This window comes from Hyperolius riggenbachi, chromosome 3, assembly GCF_040937935.1.
Source record: "Hyperolius riggenbachi isolate aHypRig1 chromosome 3, aHypRig1.pri, whole genome shotgun sequence".
NCBI classification, from domain to species: domain Eukaryota; kingdom Metazoa; phylum Chordata; class Amphibia; order Anura; family Hyperoliidae; genus Hyperolius; species Hyperolius riggenbachi.
In genome coordinates, this window is record NC_090648.1 from 297,465,072 (window position 1) to 297,486,198 (window position 21,127).

Sequence of the window (21,127 nt, forward strand, 5' to 3'; positions counted from 1 at the left end):
CACACGTGAGCGTGTGGGCGACAGGCCGGCGACAGCTCCTCGCCAGGTCCCTCCGCGTACACACGCGGAAGAGGGACCAGCGGCGCGACGGAAGCTGTTGCCGACGTTCCTCCTCCCCACGCCGGAAGCTATGCGTAGCTCAATGGAGGTTGCTGTCGCTAGTCCGCGTACTCACGCGGACTAGCGACAGCTGCGGCGGAGTTGCGGCGGTGACTGTCGCCAGGCGATTGAACATTTCAATCGCCTGGCGACATCAGCGACGGGTGACAGTTCGGTGTGCGCGCGGCCCATACGCGCGCCCTGCGTGTTGCGGCGACATTTGTCCCTCGTGAGTATGGGCCATCAGACATCTGGAAGAAAACTACAACAAAAACTACTTCAATTTCACTAGTGTCCTAACTTTATGATAAACACAAATATAATATGCACAGGTAGGTGTGTGTGTGTGTGTGTGTGTGTGTGTGTGTGTGTGTGTGTGTGTGTGCGTGCGTGCGTGCCATTCACATACATACGCTTTTTGAAAGGGCAGGGGGTGGAGTGTAATGACTAATGTGAATACTTGAGTGGAACATAACTTTAAAGAGAAGGTTCAAGCAAAGTAAAAAAAATGAGTTTCACTTACCTGGGGCTTCTACCAGCCCCATGCAGCCATCCTGTGCTCTCGTAGTCACTCACTGCTGCTCCAGTCCCCCGCTGGCAGCTTGCCGATCTCGGAGGTCGGCGGGACGCATTGCGTACATTTTTACGCATTCCCGCTAGTGCAGGAACATTAACACATACATTTTTACGCATTACTGGTTCAATGCGTAAAAATGTACGCATTGAACCAGTAATGCGTAAAAATGTATGTGTTAATGTTCCTGCACTAGCAGGAATGCGTAAAAATGTACTCAATGCGTCCCGCCGACCTCCAAGGTCGGCAAGCTGCCAGCGGGGGACTGGAGCAGCAGTGAGTGACTATGAGGGCACAGGATGGCTGCATGGGGCTGGTAGAAGCCCCAGGTAAGTGAAACTCATTTTTTTATTTTGCTTGGACATTCCCTTTAAAGGACCTTTGTCGCGAAAATCTTAAAATGTAAAATACATGTAAATATATACAAATAAGAAGTGCGTTTCTTCCAGAGTAAAATGAGCCATACATTACTTTTCTCCTATGTTGCTGTCACTTACAGTAAGAAGTAGAAATCTGACATTACTGACAGATTTTGGACTAGCCCATCTTCTCATGGGAGGTTCTCAGGGTTTTCTTTAATTTTAAAAGCACTTAGCGAAAGGCAGTTGCTCCGTCCAACTGCAAAAAAAAAGTGTGCAGCGAGCAGGGAGGCTGGCCAGCATCTCTGTATAAATCTTTTTCAAGGAATGTCTTTATAAAGAATAAAGGCTATGCAGAGAATTCCCCATGAAGAGAAGGACTAACCCAAAACCTGTCGGTAATATCAGATTTCTACTACCTACTGTAAGTGACAGTAACATAGGAGAAAAGTAATGTATGGCTCATTTTACTCTGTAAGAAATTGTACTTCTTATTTGTATGAGTTTTAAATTTTAAGATTTTCGCGACAGTTCCTCTTTAAGCGTGTTTGGGTACTTTATCCTTACACTGTTTTCCAGACTGCAATATGGAGTGTTTTCTCATGCTTCAGCCTTACCTCATTATCATGTGGAGGAAGCTGGTACAGCAGCTGCTTGATCCGATACTTTTCGCCCAGGCTATTGACATAAGGGATTTTTTCTTCAGGAAGGCAGGCAAAATATAACTGAACCTGCAGTAGAATAATAAACAAATATGAGTTTTGTGTTTTCAGACAATGGCCCTCTTGTGCTGCAGACACACAGAGGGTGTAAAATAAAGGTGAAATGGCCAAGAGAAGAAAACAATGTAACACCAGCTCTTAGACAACTTTAGACTTCTCTGATAATGAGCACCAGATGAGCCTGCTCAGCGCAAGAAGCTGGTCAGTTTGTACCCAGCTGCTAAATTGCTTTTCTGGAATGCAACTAGAAGTGAGTATTAGGGGCATCATAAATTATGTACATATAATGTAGCCATTATGCCCACCTTCTCCAACACAAGTAAGTCTATTCACATGCCAACTTTTCTACCCACAATTACTTTGCATGTCACGAGAAGCCATCTAGAAAACAGCCCCCTATAAACAGGTTTAATTTGTGTCTTGTATTTTACACATTGCTGAGACAAAAGCTGCTTTGTCAGCTCCTGTTGGTAGGATCATCCCAAGTTATGGCTTTCATTGCTTCCATTTGAGCTTTTTCCAGAGGAACTGAAGTCAACTTCATGGAAGGGGACACATCTGAATATGTTTTAGCCAGATGCCAGTTTCTACTGCCAAATCACTAGGTCTAAGCAAGGACATAACTACAAGGCATGGAGGCCCACAACGAACTTGATGTCACCTTTGCCTTGACCATATACACCCTCTCAAACGGAGGTGAATGCAGCCACATACACTCACACATGGAGTACAATAAATAAAGGGTGAGTAGGAAAAGATGATACTGTTCACTGATGAAGAACCTGCGAAAGCAGTGCTGGACATGGGATTCTCCCAAACACACTATTAGAAATACCAATACTCTCTGCAGGATCCTATGGCCTACAATGTTACTTACTGCAGGGGAAGAACTCCACATTATTCAACTGGAGTCTTCAGGAAAACACTGAAATACTAAACACAGCCTTCCTTCCGGCTCTGCCTCCAAAACTGCTCCACTGCTCAATTAAGTAAAAGTGACTGGCTGCCCCAGGGAGCAGTGTGGGAAATATCTGACTATTTCTACATCCCTAAACCCAAAGTATTAAAACTTTAAACCCATTAGCAACGAATCAACCAACTCATTTAAATACTGTGCGCGCACCATATCCACATTCAAAAAAAAAAAAAAGTCATCCAAATGACTTGTGCACACATGGCCAACATGCACGATAGTTGGTCAGTTCTGCCGGTTGGATTCGGCAAACCGCCTCTCATCAGTTGCTCATCTAATAGTTTGCAATGCGTACATACACCCAACCTATCGTTCAGCAGACAAGTTTGGACGATAGTTGGGCATAAAAGTTGCATGTATGTATGAGCCTTGAGAGGGATGTCATTTCTTGTACTATTGCAAACAGGATTTAAACACAGCCAAAACAGTGATGGTGAAACAAAACAAAACACATTTTAGGAAATTCCATTACAAACTAACAATGTCAGCTAAATTTATTCTATTAATTCATTAGTAATTGTACGCTTCCTCCTACCTGTTCTGGACGTAAGCCAGGTGGAACCCACGTGTACTCCTCCATAGCACAACCAGAGTCGTCATCTGAGGTGGAGCTTCTCTGACATCCATATGTTAGCTTACAGACTTTTTGCTCCATTGCCATGGGCAGAGACTTGGGAATATCCTATTTAAGGTTGTACCAGCTCATTAATTGTCCTAGAGGAAATAAAAATAGGATATTGACTGATCTGTTCAAAACTTTAGATAAATCAACAGAAAAAAAAATTGTCTTTCAACCCATGTAGTCACAAAATGAACAGCTGCCATTGTACAAGCCAAAAGCCCGTTCTTCAGATCTCACCTCTTAAGACAGGACCTTTTGTGGGCAGGAAAGTTCATTTAAACATCAATTAATTTTCACATAGCTTAATGTGTGGGAAATGATCAAGGGATAAAAGGCAGCAAGCAAAAGAAAAAAAAACTGCCACTCACTGCGACACAATAAAACCCCCTTTAAGATGTACTACTATAAGAAATACTTGTACTGTTATTAAATTATAGTATATAAAATAGCACCACTTGGTACATTTGGCAGGGGGAGAAGCAAGTGAATTCACAGGTATCCTTTATGAGACATGGGAAGAAGTGTTTGACATACCACAAAATCATCATAAAAGAGGGTGAGAGAGCCAGAACACCAACAAAGGAAGCTACAGTTTCATCCTACAGGGAGTGTGGCCTTTTGACCCTGGGTAATACTGGATTACTGTTCTGCCCCTTCAACTACTAACAGTTAAACAAACTTCTATTCAACAGGTGCAGTTCAACCACTCGAACCAGCCAACTGTTCACAAGAACTCCCTCAGAGGTAGTTTTGAAGCTTTCATTAAAACTCGTTTTTTATGTTTTAGAAAAACATATGAAAAAGGTAAAGTTAATCAACTGCAAAGTGTAATAATGTCTTGAGCGCTTTGTATTATGTATATCTTGTATATGGTAATCCCCATATATGCTTTATGGCTGCTCCCTGGCTCACAAAGAGAGGCCAGACACCATCAATGGTCTCATAACATTTTTTTTGCACATTTAATTATTTGGTAAGGTCTGCCTCCCTCAAACCTTGTGAAAGCTTGAGTGAATGTTAGTGACATGAACATGTGCAATAAAGGCAAGTTCAGTCAACTCTGATCGGATTTCTGCAGACAGCTGGCTGGATCTACTGTGCGGTGCATCTATGCTTACTCCCTAATCAGTGTATTAGTATTAATTGGGGAGTATTGATTGGAAGATGCATCAGCCCTCTATATGACAAAGACACTCCATCCTGTGTATTCCACATGTCCATATCCCTCTCCGTTAAGGTTCCCTTTAAAAGGAACACTTTTTTTCCGCCTTCAGTAATTATAAATACATCACCATATATTTTGATGATTTTAATATTAAGTACTAAAACATTTTCTGCAGAGACCACACTGAACAAATCACGAGAATAGAGATAAAGCTGCGCTAATGGAAAAAACAAATTAGCACGTGGAGCGCACTAAAATAAACAATACTGTAAATTGTCCAATCACAAATCAAAAAACTTTCTAATGCGCTCTATAGCTGATAGCAATAAGAGTTCAGTTCACATAAGTCACCATCCAGCAGCTTAAATCCGTCCAGCTGAATGTCCCAGGAAGTCACTGAGTCTCCTCATTGGCCAGCCAACACGTCATGAAAAAATGAAAGAGAAACATACATAGCGTAATCCAATTGATGCAACGGTTTTTCCCTTCACCACTCCAGAGTGATAAAACACACCACCTTGTGCTGGAACACACTCCCCCCGATGTGCCCGCACTCACCCTGTCAACCTCCAATCGAACCGGAGGTATGGATATAAAGCATGTACAGGGGAAGGCAGGGGCGGCAGAGATCAATCCGGCAGGTATGCAGTCTAAAAAAAAGCGTAGAAGATCAAAGCGCATTGTATCATGTATAATGGCAGTCCCGGGTAGCCGCTCACATAGACGCTTCTGCTTCAGACCCTCACGTCCTGCAGTTTCCTGGATCCTTTGGTCATGTGACACAGCTCCGCCCTATGCATTTCGTCACATAGAGTGACTCATCAGGGGCATGTGTCACAGAAGAAGAACGTAGGTTATATTCACATCTAAAAACCCACCCCCTTTTTGGTTAGACCCGCCTGGTATTAGGCTCGAATCCTCTGCAAGCCTCTATATCAGCGCTTACCCGTGGGGGACAAGAGGACAACAGAGGAAATATTGCACTATTGATATTACATCAAAAACACAGGCTTCCAAACTTCAAACAAATAAAATCAATAATAAACACAATAATATAGCAGCAAAACGTTATATTGCAACAAACCCCCCCACATGGATCTCATCCTATGGATTATACTGAAGGAAAAGAGGTGTACAGCGCTAAGCCAATTTGTGGCAGAACACCACACACCAATCAATAGAAAACATACAGCTCCATAAATGAAGACACCCCCCTATATATAATCACGGATTTATATACTCCAAAAACCCCATAAAACACGCAAAAGACGCGAAAAAAGCGTCGAGAAAACATTAAAGCGGTAAAAACACGTGAAAAACGTGAAAAAAACGTCGGTAAAACGCCAAAGCGGTCAGACCAAATAAGGTCAAAACCTACTTATTTGATTCTACACGATTATACACGATCGGATGAAGATCCACAAGAGTGAAATGTTAAAAAATAAATAAAGCAACATCAGCTATTAGAAATAAAACAATTAATGTCCAACTCAACATTAAGACCAATTGGACTGGACGTATCCAAATCGAAAATCCACTTGGTCTCTTTTTTTGACAACTCTCGGACCCTATTGCACCCCCTCCAGTTAGGTGTGAGTTTTTCAACTGCGCAAAAATGCATTGCCTTTGGATTACACTGATGTTTAAGTTTAAAGTGGAGAGACACACTATGTTGCTCAAACCCTTTCCTTATATTTGTAATATGCTCACCGATTCTTTCTTTTAGTGATCTGGTGGTGCGGCCCACATATTGTAGGCCGCAATCACACCAGATCACATATACCACAAACGCCGTAGCGCAAGTCACAAATTGCCTGATCTTGAACACACCACCATTTGCTGTTGATATAATTTCATTGGTTTTGTGGGCAATAGCCTCTCTACAACACTTACAGCCCCTACACGGAAAAAATCCAGATGTTTGCCATCCTATTACATTTTTCTGTTCTGGGGGGTCTACACAACTTGGAGCAATCCTATTTTTTAGAGTGGGAGCTCGACGATAGATAAAGCTAGGATTATTAGGTAGAATATTCTTCAGTACATAGTCACTCTGCAATATATTCCAGTGTCTTCGAAAAATCCTCTCGACTGATTTATAATCGGCCGAAAAATCACTTAAAAAGGAAAAGGCCTTATTATCATCTCTTGGCTCCTCCCCCTTTGGTTGCAGTAGAATCATTCTATCCTTCTCTCCAACCCCTTTTTGAACTTCTTCTAACCAAGTTTCACTATACCCCTTCTCTATAAACTTAACTTTCAAGCCATCTGACTGCTCATAATAATCTTGTAGGCTTGAACAGTTCCTGCGGACTCTCGTAAATTGTCCTTTTGGGACACCTCCCAACCACTGTGGGTGGTGACAGCTTGTTACATCAATATACGCATTGCGGTCCGTAGATTTAAAAAAACATTTGGTGGAGAAACCCTCTCCTTCTCTCGTGATCGTAAGATCTAAAAAATGTATGGATTCAGTACTACATTCTGCTGTAAGTTGAATGTTTTCCTTTATACTATTAATCTCAGCAATAAAGTTTCCAAAACTTACCTCATCACCCCTCCAGAAAATCAGCAGGTCATCGATGTATCTTTTCCAGAACACCAACCTAGACCCCCCCCTTCTAATCGCCTCCTCTTCCCATAGGGCCATATAAATATTTGCCAAACTTGGCGCATAAGATGCCCCCATCGCACAACCGTATATCTGTCTGAAGAACTGATATTTATGCCAAAAATAATTACGTTTTAAAGAAAAATCTAGTAAAGATAAAATAAACTCCATCTGAACACCGCGCATCTCACCAAACCGGTGTAAACACGATCTGACCGCTTCAATACCATCCTCGTGGGGTATATTAGTATAAAGCGACCCCACATCTGCCGTCGCCAACAAAATACTACCCTCTATCTTCAGTTCTTCCAACAATTGTACGGTATGCTTGGTATCCAATAGCACATGAGGTAAACGAGGAACCAATGGCTGAAGATAACTGTCTATGAACTGACCCACTCTATGGGTGATAGAGCCCACCCCACTGAGAATAGGTCTACCCGGAGGATTATTAGGGTTCTTATGGACCTTGGGGAGCTGATACATAATAGGTATTCTTGGAGCTGATGGCACCAAGAAATCACTGGTTTTCTTATCAAGTAATCCCATCATCAATCCCTCATCCAACATGAGGGCCAATTCTCGTTTGTACTTTAAGGTGGGATCACCTGACAATTTCTCATATGTACTTTCATCGTAGATTAATCTATCCAATTCTTCAAAATATTGATCTTTACGTAATACTACTACTCCCCCCCCTTTGTCTGCAGAACGCACGACTAAGTTTTTTTCCTTTAGAATACTGTTAATGGCTTGTTCATCCGATTTTCTCGATTTAATATTCAATTTCTTTAGGTCATAAATTACCCGATCTTTAAAATTTTCCACTGCGTTCAAAGCTGAATTATCTTGTGGGTTAAAAGTTGATGCATTCCTAAAAATTACACTACTGGTAGACCCAATATTGTTTGCTCTATTCGTGGGACCCTCATTCTGAGCAAAATATTTCTTGATGTTCAACTTCCGTGTATAACGGTGAACATCAATAAAAGCATTGAATTTGCTCAGATGATTTCTAGGAGCATATTTCAACCCACGATCTAGCAACTTTATTTCACATTTTTCCAGGGGGACTCCACTCAAATTAAAAATACCAGTTCCTATTACTGCCTTCTTCTTTTGTTCCCTTCTACCTGCTCTCCTCCCCCTTCTGCACCTCTTTTTCTCGGTGTGTTTGGATGCCCCCCCAGGTATTCTCCCTCCTCCCAACCTTCTCTCCAATACCGGGGGCGTGGGGCTAAAAAATGGGGTTGTCCAAAATTCCTGTCATCAACTAACGGTTGGTATCTGTTCTGAGTATGAACGGGATACTGGTGGTAGGGTTGTGGATCCTGTCTTCTATTCCAATGGGACCCCCTGTTATTCTGATACCCACCTCCCCTCCCCCTATATGATCCAGGGTTAGTTTGATCCCCACTTCCCACCGGCTGTTCCTGAGATCTAAGTATCTTCCCTTTGGGTTGTGTTACTTGTACTGGGACATTAGATACTACAGTGTTAGATTGGGCCCCTGCTGAATTCTCTACTTGCTGATCTCCATTTTTTCTCGCTTTGTCGGCTAGTCTTTTTTGTACAATAGGTTGCCATTTATAAGCCATTTTCTTCTTATGGGCCTCACTATCCCTTGCAAACTTTCTTTGCTTATCCGCTATGATATTCTTCTCACTGACTGCAAGAACCTCTTGGATCTTTTTAGTTCGCGCCACATATTGTTCAGTATTCTTATATGGTTCAGTTTTTATTCTAATATTCTCAATTTCCGTACCTAACCTTTCAATTCTTCCTGTTTTCCTTTTAATTAGAAGCTCAATCAGACCCAATCCGCTTTTATCAAAATATTCCTCCCACTCTTTAGAGTTTTCCTCTGTATCTTCCCCATCATCAGGGGTAATATCCCACCTGATTTTTTTGGGGATAATTCCTTCCTTGTGATATTTTTTAAGTGTTGCAATATCCCACCACGTTTGCTGCTCTTTAACCATTACATTCTGGAGGGATTTAAAATCACTATCCAAATCAATTACACCTGGCGCTGTATCTTTAAACAGCTCATCTAAATCATGCAATCTTCTGTTCCTACTTTCAAATAGATCCATAGCTGCAAACAATTTTTTACAGAAAAATGACAAAACTTGAATAGAGATAAAGCTGCGCTAATGGAAAAAACAAATTAGCACGTGGAGCGCACTAAAATAAACAATACTGTAAATTGTCCAATCACAAATCAAAAAACTTTCTAATGCGCTCTATAGCTGATAGCAATAAGAGTTCAGTTCACATAAGTCACCATCCAGCAGCTTAAATCCGTCCAGCTGAATGTCCCAGGAAGTCACTGAGTCTCCTCATTGGCCAGCCAACACGTCATGAAAAAATGAAAGAGAAACATACATAGCGTAATCCAATTGATGCAACGGTTTTTCCCTTCACCACTCCAGAGTTATCTTCAGCCATTGGTTCCTCGTTTACCTCATGTGCTATTGGATACCAAGCATACCGTACAATTGTTGGAAGAACTGAAGATAGAGGGTAGTATTTTGTTGGCGACGGCAGATGTGGGGTCGCTTTATACTAATATACCCCACGAGGATGGTATTGAAGCGGTCAGATCGTGTTTACACCGGTTTGGTGAGATGCGCGGTGTTCAGATGGAGTTTATTTTATCTTTACTAGATTTTTCTTTAAAACGTAATTATTTTTGGCATAAATATCAGTTCTTCAGACAGATATACGGTTGTGCGATGGGGGCATCTTATGCGCCAAGTTTGGCAAATATTTATATGGCCCTATGGGAAGAGGAGGCGATTAGAAGGGGGGGGTCTAGGTTGGTGTTCTGGAAAAGATACATCGATGACCTGCTGATTTTCTGGAGGGGTGATGAGGTAAGTTTTGGAAACTTTATTGCTGAGATTAATAGTATAAAGGAAAACATTCAACTTACAGCAGAATGTAGTACTGAATCCATACATTTTTTAGATCTTACGATCACGAGAGAAGGAGAGGGTTTCTCCACCAAATGTTTTTTTAAATCTACGGACCGCAATGCGTATATTGATGTAACAAGCTGTCACCACCCACAGTGGTTGGGAGGTGTCCCAAAAGGACAATTTACGAGAGTCCGCAGGAACTGTTCAAGCCTACAAGATTATTATGAGCAGTCAGATGGCTTGAAAGTTAAGTTTATAGAGAAGGGGTATAGTGAAACTTGGTTAGAAGAAGTTCAAAAAGGGGTTGGAGAGAAGGATAGAATGATTCTACTGCAACCAAAGGGGGAGGAGCCAAGAGATGATAATAAGGCCTTTTCCTTTTTAAGTGATTTTTCGGCCGATTATAAATCAGTCGAGAGGATTTTTCGAAGACACTGGAATATATTGCAGAGTGACTATGTACTGAAGAATATTCTACCTAATAATCCTAGCTTTATCTATCGTCGAGCTCCCACTCTAAAAAATAGGATTGCTCCAAGTTGTGTAGACCCCCCAGAACAGAAAAATGTAATAGGATGGCAAACATCTGGATTTTTTCCGTGTAGGGGCTGTAAGTGTTGTAGAGAGGCTATTGCCCACAAAACCAATGAAATTATATCAACAGCAAATGGTGGTGTGTTCAAGATCAGGCAATTTGTGACTTGCGCTACGGCGTTTGTGGTATATGTGATCTGGTGTGATTGCGGCCTACAATATGTGGGCCGCACCACCAGATCACTAAAAGAAAGAATCGGTGAGCATATTACAAATATAAGGAAAGGGTTTGAGCAACATAGTGTGTCTCTCCACTTTAAACTTAAACATCAGTGTAATCCAAAGGCAATGCATTTTTGCGCAGTTGAAAAACTCACACCTAACTGGAGGGGGTGCAATAGGGTCCGAGAGTTGTCAAAAAAAGAGACCAAGTGGATTTTCGATTTGGATACGTCCAGTCCAATTGGTCTTAATGTTGAGTTGGACATTAATTGTTTTATTTCTAATAGCTGATGTTGCTTTATTTATTTTTTAACATTTCACTCTTGTGGATCTTCATCCGATCGTGTATAATCGTGTAGAATCAAATAAGTAGGTTTTGACCTTATTTGGTCTGACCGCTTTGGCGTTTTACCGACGTTTTTTTTCACGTTTTTCACGTGTTTTTACCGCTTTAATGTTTTCTCGACGCTTTTTTCGCGTCTTTTGCGTGTTTTATGGGGTTTTTGGAGTATATAAATCCGTGATTATATATAGGGGGGTGTCTTCATTTATGGAGCTGTATGTTTTCTATTGATTGGTGTGTGGTGTTCTGCCACAAATTGGCTTAGCGCTGTACACCTCTTTTCCTTCAGTATAATCCATAGGATGAGATCCATGTGGGGGGGTTTGTTGCAATATAACGTTTTGCTGCTATATTATTGTGTTTATTATTGATTTTATTTGTTTGAAGTTTGGAAGCCTGTGTTTTTGATGTAATATCAATAGTGCAATATTTCCTCTGTTGTCCTCTTGTCCCCCACGGGTAAGCGCTGATATAGAGGCTTGCAGAGGATTCGAGCCTAATACCAGGCGGGTCTAACCAAAAAGGGGGTGGGTTTTTAGATGTGAATATAACCTACGTTCTTCTTCTGTGACACATGCCCCTGATGAGTCACTCTATGTGACGAAATGCATAGGGCGGAGCTGTGTCACATGACCAAAGGATCCAGGAAACTGCAGGACGTGAGGGTCTGAAGCAGAAGCGTCTATGTGAGCGGCTACCCGGGACTGCCATTATACATGATACAATGCGCTTTGATCTTCTACGCTTTTTTTTTTAGACTGCATACCTGCCGGATTGATCTCTGCCGCCCCTGCCTTCCCCTGTACATGCTTTATATCCATACCTCCGGTTCGATTGGAGGTTGACAGGGTGAGTGCGGGCACATCGGGGGGAGTGTGTTCCAGCACAAGGTGGTGTGTTTTATCACTCTGGAGTGGTGAAGGGAAAAACCGTTGCATCAATTGGATTACGCTATGTATGTTTCTCTTTCATTTTTTCATGACGTGTTGGCTGGCCAATGAGGAGACTCAGTGACTTCCTGGGACATTCAGCTGGACGGATTTAAGCTGCTGGATGGTGACTTATGTGAACTGAACTCTTATTGCTATCAGCTATAGAGCGCATTAGAAAGTTTTTTGATTTGTGATTGGACAATTTACAGTATTGTTTATTTTAGTGCGCTCCACGTGCTAATTTGTTTTTTCCATTAGCGCAGCTTTATCTCTATTCAAGTTTTGTCATTTTTCTGTAAAAAATTGTTTGCAGCTATGGATCTATTTGAAAGTAGGAACAGAAGATTGCATGATTTAGATGAGCTGTTTAAAGATACAGCGCCAGGTGTAATTGATTTGGATAGTGATTTTAAATCCCTCCAGAATGTAATGGTTAAAGAGCAGCAAACGTGGTGGGATATTGCAACACTTAAAAAATATCACAAGGAAGGAATTATCCCCAAAAAAAAAAAAAAATCAGGTGGGATATTACCCCTGATGATGGGGAAGATACAGAGGAAAACTCTAAAGAGTGGGAGGAATATTTTGATAAAAGCGGATTGGGTCTGATTGAGCTTCTAATTAAAAGGAAAACAGGAAGAATTGAAAGGTTAGGTACGGAAATTGAGAATATTAGAATAAAAACTGAACCATATAAGAATACTGAACAATATGTGGCGCGAACTAAAAAGATCCAAGAGGTTCTTGCAGTCAGTGAGAAGAATATCATAGCGGATAAGCAAAGAAAGTTTGCAAGGGATAGTGAGGCCCATAAGAAGAAAATGGCTTATAAATGGCAACCTATTGTACAAAAAAGACTAGCCGACAAAGCGAGAAAAAATGGAGATCAGCAAGTAGAGAATTCAGCAGGGGCCCAATCTAACACTGTAGTATCTAATGTCCCAGTACAAGTAACACAACCCAAAGGGAAGATACTTAGATCTCAGGAACAGCCGGTGGGAAGTGGGGATCAAACTAACCCTGGATCATATAGGGGGAGGGGAGGTGGGTATCAGAATAACAGGGGGTCCCATTGGAATAGAAGACAGGATCCACAACCCTACCACCAGTATCCCGTTCATACTCAGAACAGATACCAACCGTTAGTTGATGACAGGAATTTTGGACAACCCCATTTTTTAGCCCCACGCCCCCGGTATTGGAGAGAAGGTTGGGAGGAGGGAGAATACCTGGGGGGGCATCCAAACACACCGAGAAAAAGAGGTGCAGAAGGGGGAGGAGAGCAGGTAGAAGGGAACAAAAGAAGAAGGCAGTAATAGGAACTGGTATTTTTAATTTGAGTGGAGTCCCCCTGGAAAAATGTGAAATAAAGTTGCTAGATCGTGGGTTGAAATATGCTCCTAGAAATCATCTGAGCAAATTCAATGCTTTTATTGATGTTCACCGTTATACACGGAAGTTGAACATCAAGAAATATTTTGCTCAGAATGAGGGTCCCACGAATAGAGCAAACAATATTGGGTCTACCAGTAGTGTAATTTTTAGGAATGCATCAACTTTTAACCCACAAGATAATTCAGCTTTGAACGCAGTGGAAAATTTTAAAGATCGGGTAATTTATGACCTAAAGAAATTGAATATTAAATCGAGAAAATCGGATGAACAAGCCATTAACAGTATTCTAAAGGAAAAAAACTTAGTCGTGCGTTCTGCAGACAAAGGGGGGGGAGTAGTAGTATTACGTAAAGATCAATATTTTGAAGAATTGGATAGATTAATCTACGATGAAAGTACATATGAGAAATTGTCAGGTGATCCCACCTTAAAGTACAAACGAGAATTGGCCCTCATGTTGGATGAGGGATTGATGATGGGATTACTTGATAAGAAAACCAGTGATTTCTTGGTGCCATCAGCTCCAAGAATACCTATTATGTATCAGCTCCCCAAGGTCCATAAGAACCCTAATAATCCTCCGGGTAGACCTATTCTCAGTGGGGTGGGCTCTATCACCCATAGAGTGGGTCAGTTCATAGACAGTTATCTTCAGCCATTGGTTCCTCGTTTACCTCATGTGCTATTGGATACCAAGCATACCGTACAATTGTTGGAAGAACTGAAGATAGAGGGTAGTATTTTGTTGGCGACGGCAGATGTGGGGTCGCTTTATACTAATATACCCCACGAGGATGGTATTGAAGCGGTCAGATCGTGTTTACACCGGTTTGGTGAGATGCGCGGTGTTCAGATGGAGTTTATTTTATCTTTACTAGATTTTTCTTTAAAACGTAATTATTTTTGGCATAAATATCAGTTCTTCAGACAGATATACGGTTGTGCGATGGGGGCATCTTATGCGCCAAGTTTGGCAAATATTTATATGGCCCTATGGGAAGAGGAGGCGATTAGAAGGGGGGGGTCTAGGTTGGTGTTCTGGAAAAGATACATCGATGACCTGCTGATTTTCTGGAGGGGTGATGAGGTAAGTTTTGGAAACTTTATTGCTGAGATTAATAGTATAAAGGAAAACATTCAACTTACAGCAGAATGTAGTACTGAATCCATACATTTTTTAGATCTTACGATCACGAGAGAAGGAGAGGGTTTCTCCACCAAATGTTTTTTTAAATCTACGGACCGCAATGCGTATATTGATGTAACAAGCTGTCACCACCCACAGTGGTTGGGAGGTGTCCCAAAAGGACAATTTACGAGAGTCCGCAGGAACTGTTCAAGCCTACAAGATTATTATGAGCAGTCAGATGGCTTGAAAGTTAAGTTTATAGAGAAGGGGTATAGTGAAACTTGGTTAGAAGAAGTTCAAAAAGGGGTTGGAGAGAAGGATAGAATGATTCTACTGCAACCAAAGGGGGAGGAGCCAAGAGATGATAATAAGGCCTTTTCCTTTTTAAGTGATTTTTCGGCCGATTATAAATCAGTCGAGAGGATTTTTCGAAGACACTGGAATATATTGCAGAGTGACTATGTACTGAAGAATATTCTACCTAATAATCCTAGCTTTATCTATCGTCGAGCTCCCACTCTAAAAAATAGGATTGCTCCAAGTTGTGTAGACCCCCCAGAACAGAAAAATGTAATAGGATGGCAAACATCTGGATTTTTTCCGTGTAGGGGCTGTAAGTGTTGTAGAGAGGCTATTGCCCACAAAACCAATGAAATTATATCAACAGCAAATGGTGGTGTGTTCAAGATCAGGCAATTTGTGACTTGCGCTACGGCGTTTGTGGTATATGTGATCTGGTGTGATTGCGGCCTACAATATGTGGGCCGCACCACCAGATCACTAAAAGAAAGAATCGGTGAGCATATTACAAATATAAGGAAAGGGTTTGAGCAACATAGTGTGTCTCTCCACTTTAAACTTAAACATCAGTGTAATCCAAAGGCAATGCATTTTTGCGCAGTTGAAAAACTCACACCTAACTGGAGGGGGTGCAATAGGGTCCGAGAGTTGTCAAAAAAAGAGACCAAGTGGATTTTCGATTTGGATACGTCCAGTCCAATTGGTCTTAATGTTGAGTTGGACATTAATTGTTTTATTTCTAATAGCTGATGTTGCTTTATTTATTTTTTAACATTTCACTCTTGTGGATCTTCATCCGATCGTGTATAATCGTGTAGAATCAAATAAGTAGGTTTTGACCTTATTTGGTCTGACCGCTTTGGCGTTTTACCGACGTTTTTTTCACGTTTTTCACGTGTTTTTACCGCTTTAATGTTTTCTCGACGCTTTTTTCGCGTCTTTTGCGTGTTTTATGGGGTTTTTGGAGTATATAAATCCGTGATTATATATAGGGGGGTGTCTTCATTTATGGAGCTGTATGTTTTCTATTGATTGGTGTGTGGTGTTCTGCCACAAATTGGCTTAGCGCTGTACACCTCTTTTCCTTCAGTATAATCCATAGGATGAGATCCATGTGGGGGGGTTTGTTGCAATATAACGTTTTGCTGCTATATTATTGTGTTTATTATTGATTTTATTTGTTTGAAGTTTGGAAGCCTGTGTTTTTGATGTAATATCAATAGTGCAATATTTCCTCTGTTGTCCTCTTGTCCCCCACGGGTAAGCGCTGATATAGAGGCTTGCAGAGGATTCGAGCCTAATACCAGGCGGGTCTAACCAAAAAGGGGGTGGGTTTTTAGATGTGAATATAACCTACGTTCTTCTTCTGTGACACATGCCCCTGATGAGTCACTCTATGTGACGAAATGCATAGGGCGGAGCTGTGTCACATGACCAAAGGATCCAGGAAACTGCAGGACGTGAGGGTCTGAAGCAGAAGCGTCTATGTGAGCGGCTACCCGGGACTGCCATTATACATGATACAATGCGCTTTGATCTTCTACGCTTTTTTTTTTTTTAGACTGCATACCTGCCGGATTGATCTCTGCCGCCCCTGCCTTCCCCTGTACATGCTTTATATCCATACCTCCGGTTCGATTGGAGGTTGACAGGGTGAGTGCGGGCACATCGGGGGGAGTGTGTTCCAGCACAAGGTGGTGTGTTTTATCACTCTGGAGTGGTGAAGGGAAAAACCGTTGCATCAATTGGATTACGCTATGTATGTTTCTCTTTCATTTTTTCATGACGTGTTGGCTGGCCAATGAGGAGACTCAGTGACTTCCTGGGACATTCAGCTGGACGGATTTAAGCTGCTGGATGGTGACTTATGTGAACTGAACTCTTATTGCTATCAGCTATAGAGCGCATTAGAAAGTTTTTTGATTACTGAACAAATCACGCCACTAAACCTATGTACAAACTTTGGAATATTGTAGCTTGCCTCTGAACAGTCATTTCAAGAAGCAAAATTATAAAAAGAATACTGAACAGTGTTCTGTTCTATGGAAAGGAGAGGGGGGGTTTACTATCCTGCTGCTGAACCATCAAAGTTCCAATAGAAACAATAGTGATCAGGAAAGAACAATCTATCCCACCAAATCACTGACCACTACACACTGCAGGTCACCGTGCGTTTATGCAGCAACACAAGGTACCTGTGTGCTCTGTTGCAATGCTGATCCCATTCAGTGACATTAAATGGGACAGCACTGTATTGTGGACAAAAATTCCATACAATATCACATTTTAGTGACTCAGCATGACAGATCGCTGAATGAGGTCATGGAATGAATGTATTTGAGAGTTTTTTCACCAGAGGTGGATCAAGAATAATCTCCAAACGACAAAACTCTACAGTGTGTATAAAGCTTGCGACAAGATTATTATAAGAGTTGCAATGAGATGCAGATAATTCTGAGTTGATGCAAATGTTATACTAATATTTGCAGCTTGAACCAAACAACTGACCAGTCAAATGCTACTGTGACTTCATTTCCAGGCTGAAATGTGTGTGAACTTTGAATAATTTGCATCTCATTGACTGTGCCTACAGCCAGCTATACAAATAAAGTAGCCATAAAATTTGATTGATTAGAAAATTCCAAAAGTCTCTTGCTTGTTTTTTTTCTGATTTATCTTTAGCCTTTTCTTTACACCATGTGGGGTCCTTATGTGCTACTTTTTTACCAGTGCTTAGCAAGATCAGGTGAAAGAAAGAAGTTTACGGGGGTGACTTTAAGACTCACATGCACACTTATCTATAAAAAAGACGTGACAAGAGTCATGAGCCAACGGAAGTATCCCACACTTTATTAGAGTTATAATCCACAATAAGCATGATTGCCTGAATAAACAAGAAATGGACACCTGGCAAGACATTGTCACATTTTCTGGGTTGTTCACACTACTGTGTCAGCGGCCAGCCAGTCACAAGGGACAAGTCCCCCGACAATTTTACATGCTACAGTATCCTGGGTAACATGACTATCTAGTCTGGTTAGGTGTACAAAATATCACAAAACTTTATTAAACACCAATTCATTAACATGCATGGTATACCCTTAATAAGTATACAGAAGTCAAACGTTTAGACCATTTTGTGTTAATATGAAACAGCAATAGAACTTTGTGCTCTACAGGCCAACAAACTCCATGAAAAATTATATACACGAAGACTGTTAATTCCAAATTGCTGGGGGATCCAGCACTGGAGACATCACCTTGGCAAAGGCAGTAAAGCTCGACTATATTACATTCTTCAGCTTAAAAGTAGTTACAAAGAGGGTCTTATCCACGTGAAACATGATGGTTTAACCAGACTGAAATATTAGCATCTGCATACAGTACAGACACTGTGATACACGTATAATGGCTGAGTTGTCTCCACAGCTGCTCACTTACAGGTCAAGGCTTAGGGTTTTTGAACAGACAGTTTAAAGACTGCACCACACATTCATGATGCAATAAGCATATTCAAATTAATATACACGAGTGGAACTGCCTGCTTTGGAAAAACATTTGCTACTTTGGTAGTTCAACGGCATATTTTTTGATTGAATGTTTTGATTGCAGTCAAAGTATTTTAAACATACAAGCTGAGCAAATTTAGTTTAATGCATAAGCTCTTAACACACTGAGAAAGAAGGTAACAAGTCTGTAATACTATGAACAGAAGAAGAGTACCAAAGCAGTAGTCCATTCAGAAGACATTTGAGTCAAGTCTAACATTATTTTTTTTTAGAGTTGTACAAGTCCTATGTCAAGATCCTCAGCCAATCAGTCAAGTTCAGGAGCCAGTAGAGTCCTACAAGCATTCAGGAAACTTGAGGCCATGAATAAGCCACAGTTAAGATGCATACACACATCAGACTATAGTCTTTGGAAAATGAAAGATCACAGACCAATCTTACCACCCTTCATGTAGTATGAGAGCCATACTCTACACAGTCTTTTCTATGGAGCTGAACTCCACATCAGAAAAAAATCTTTGCAAGATGCTGCACACACAGATGCTGTACAGACACAAAAGATCAGTATCTGCAAAAGATCCGTTCCTGCCAAAAATCCATTCCTGCAAATTTCAATGATAGTCTATGAGATCTGCAGATCATCATACACACATGATTTAACTGACATTCATCTGCAGATCAAGCAATCATCTGCAGATCTGAAAATCCATCCTGGTGGATCTGATCTGCAGATGAATGTCAGTTAAATCATGTGTGTATGATGATCTGCAGATCTCATAGACTATCATTGAAATTTGCAGGAATGGATTTTTGGCAGGAACGGATCTTTTGCAGATACTGATCTTTTGTGTCTGTACAGCATCTGTGTGTGCAGCATCTTGCAAAGATTTTTTCTGATGTGGAGTTCAGCTCCATAGAAAAGACCATGTAGAGTATGGCTCTCATACTACATGGAAGGGGGTAAGATTGGTCTGTGATCTTTCATTTTCCAAAGACTATAGTCTGATGTGTGTATGCACCTTTAGAAGTAATGATACCGGATTTATGATTTTTACTTACTTTATTATTCATGTGATGAGGTTGGTCACTGCTAGAAGTCTGGTATGGCACACGAAACATGGAAACCAATATCAAGCACAGATTTTATTTTTATTTATTTTTGCTTTTTAGGCTTTTCTAGCAACGGAAGAAGCCGGGACCAGTCTATCGTAACAGTTCCCAGACACTAGCTTGCAAGTCACAAGACTCTCCACAACCAAGCAGCTGGTTGTTGCAGGCTGTGGATTGTCTCCTGGAAGAATCATATCAGAGGAGATAGACTTATGAGCAGAGGAAACCGAGCTCCCACCTACCCCAAGCTTGAGTACACTCCCACTATCATGTAGACCAGTGTTTCTCAACATTTTATCGGTATGTACCCCTTTTAAAACTCTGTGCTCACCAAGTACCCCCTAGAATTGTAAACATTATCACACGTACCCCTTGACAAGTATATATTTAATCCTAGTGCATGATAACTGGTTCTAAACAATTTCCAAGCATTTGCCATTGCTTTTAATTTGCTAAAACACTAATTTGGTGTTGTTTAAATGAGATTTATCATTTTCCAAAACTCTAAATGTGTTATTCTTGGTTAAGTATATCAAGCCTGAGTACCCCCTGGAACCATCAGAAGTACCCCCTGGGGTACGCGTACCACACGTTGAGAACCTAGGATGTAGACCATTTGAACTAAAAGTTCGTAAGCACACCTGACTAGGATGGCCGATAACAACTGCCTCAGCCCATAGTCGTATGTACAGCGGCCTCTGACCCCCAACCCGCAAGTGATCCACCACACATAAAATCAAGAGGCGTGTACACACCTTAACACTGCTAACATTCATTACTGAAGTCCCAGGCGGCAGACTGCAAAGACATTTTTGCCAATACACATGGCGGAATTGCACTTTTCCATTAAGGACTATTACTGGCTCTGAGGCTATGAGTTGTGCAACGTAAAAGGGACTATATCACACACTTCTGAACCACTATAACACTGCTGTCAATAGGCTGCAATATCCCATATGAAGAGGAGTGATTCAATGATTTACTGGTGACACTAACCCATTTGAGAAACTGGACATCTAATGTTGAGAATACACGGCTCCATTATCGAGCCATTAAGATGGCTCGATAGATAATTTCCGACATCTCCGACCGTTTCGCCGCTCGATTCTGGATTGAAGTAAATGAAAAACGAAAAACGAGCGTAAGATAAGATAATTGACTGCGTAATCGAGCGGCGAAATGATCGAGCGGGAGAATCGAGCGGTAAAATTGACTCGTGTATTCCCAGCATAAGGAGTATATTGTTACTGTCCCCAATTCTCCCTACTAACAATTGCAACTCATTCCCTTTACATTGTAAGCTCGCAAGGGCTCTTTCCCCCTTTTGTGTCTTGGAAATCATTATACATTTTATTCACCATGTTACTGTTATCACTGTCATTACCAATTCTGTATTCTGTATCATTTTTTGTATTTTGTCACCAATTATGTATCTTGTATATTAGTGTACACCATTGTCTTTATTATGTACCCCATGTTTGTTTCCTACTTTGTACAGCACCACGGAATATGTTGGCGCTTTAGAAATCAATAATAATAATAATAATAATAATAACTCAAAGTTGAACTCACTGCAGTAGGAGTGTGATTTGCTGTGCATATGT

The 21,127-nt window shown here is 41.1% G+C and overlaps 1 protein-coding gene across 2 annotated transcripts in view; it reads right to left on the bottom strand.

Annotated features, from left to right (window-relative positions):
* Positions 1 to 21,127, bottom strand: part of PRICKLE1 (prickle planar cell polarity protein 1) — a 121,479-nt gene that overhangs the window by 9,743 nt on the left and 90,609 nt on the right. For both annotated transcript variants that reach the window (XM_068276559.1, XM_068276560.1), the window contains exons 2-3: positions 3,263 to 3,441; positions 1,650 to 1,763 (exon numbers count right to left, since the gene is read on the bottom strand). In XM_068276559.1, coding sequence (XP_068132660.1) covers positions 1,650 to 1,763; positions 3,263 to 3,388 — 240 coding nt within the window. In that variant the 5' untranslated portion in view covers positions 3,389 to 3,441. The remainder of the gene's footprint in view (positions 1 to 1,649; positions 1,764 to 3,262; positions 3,442 to 21,127) is intronic.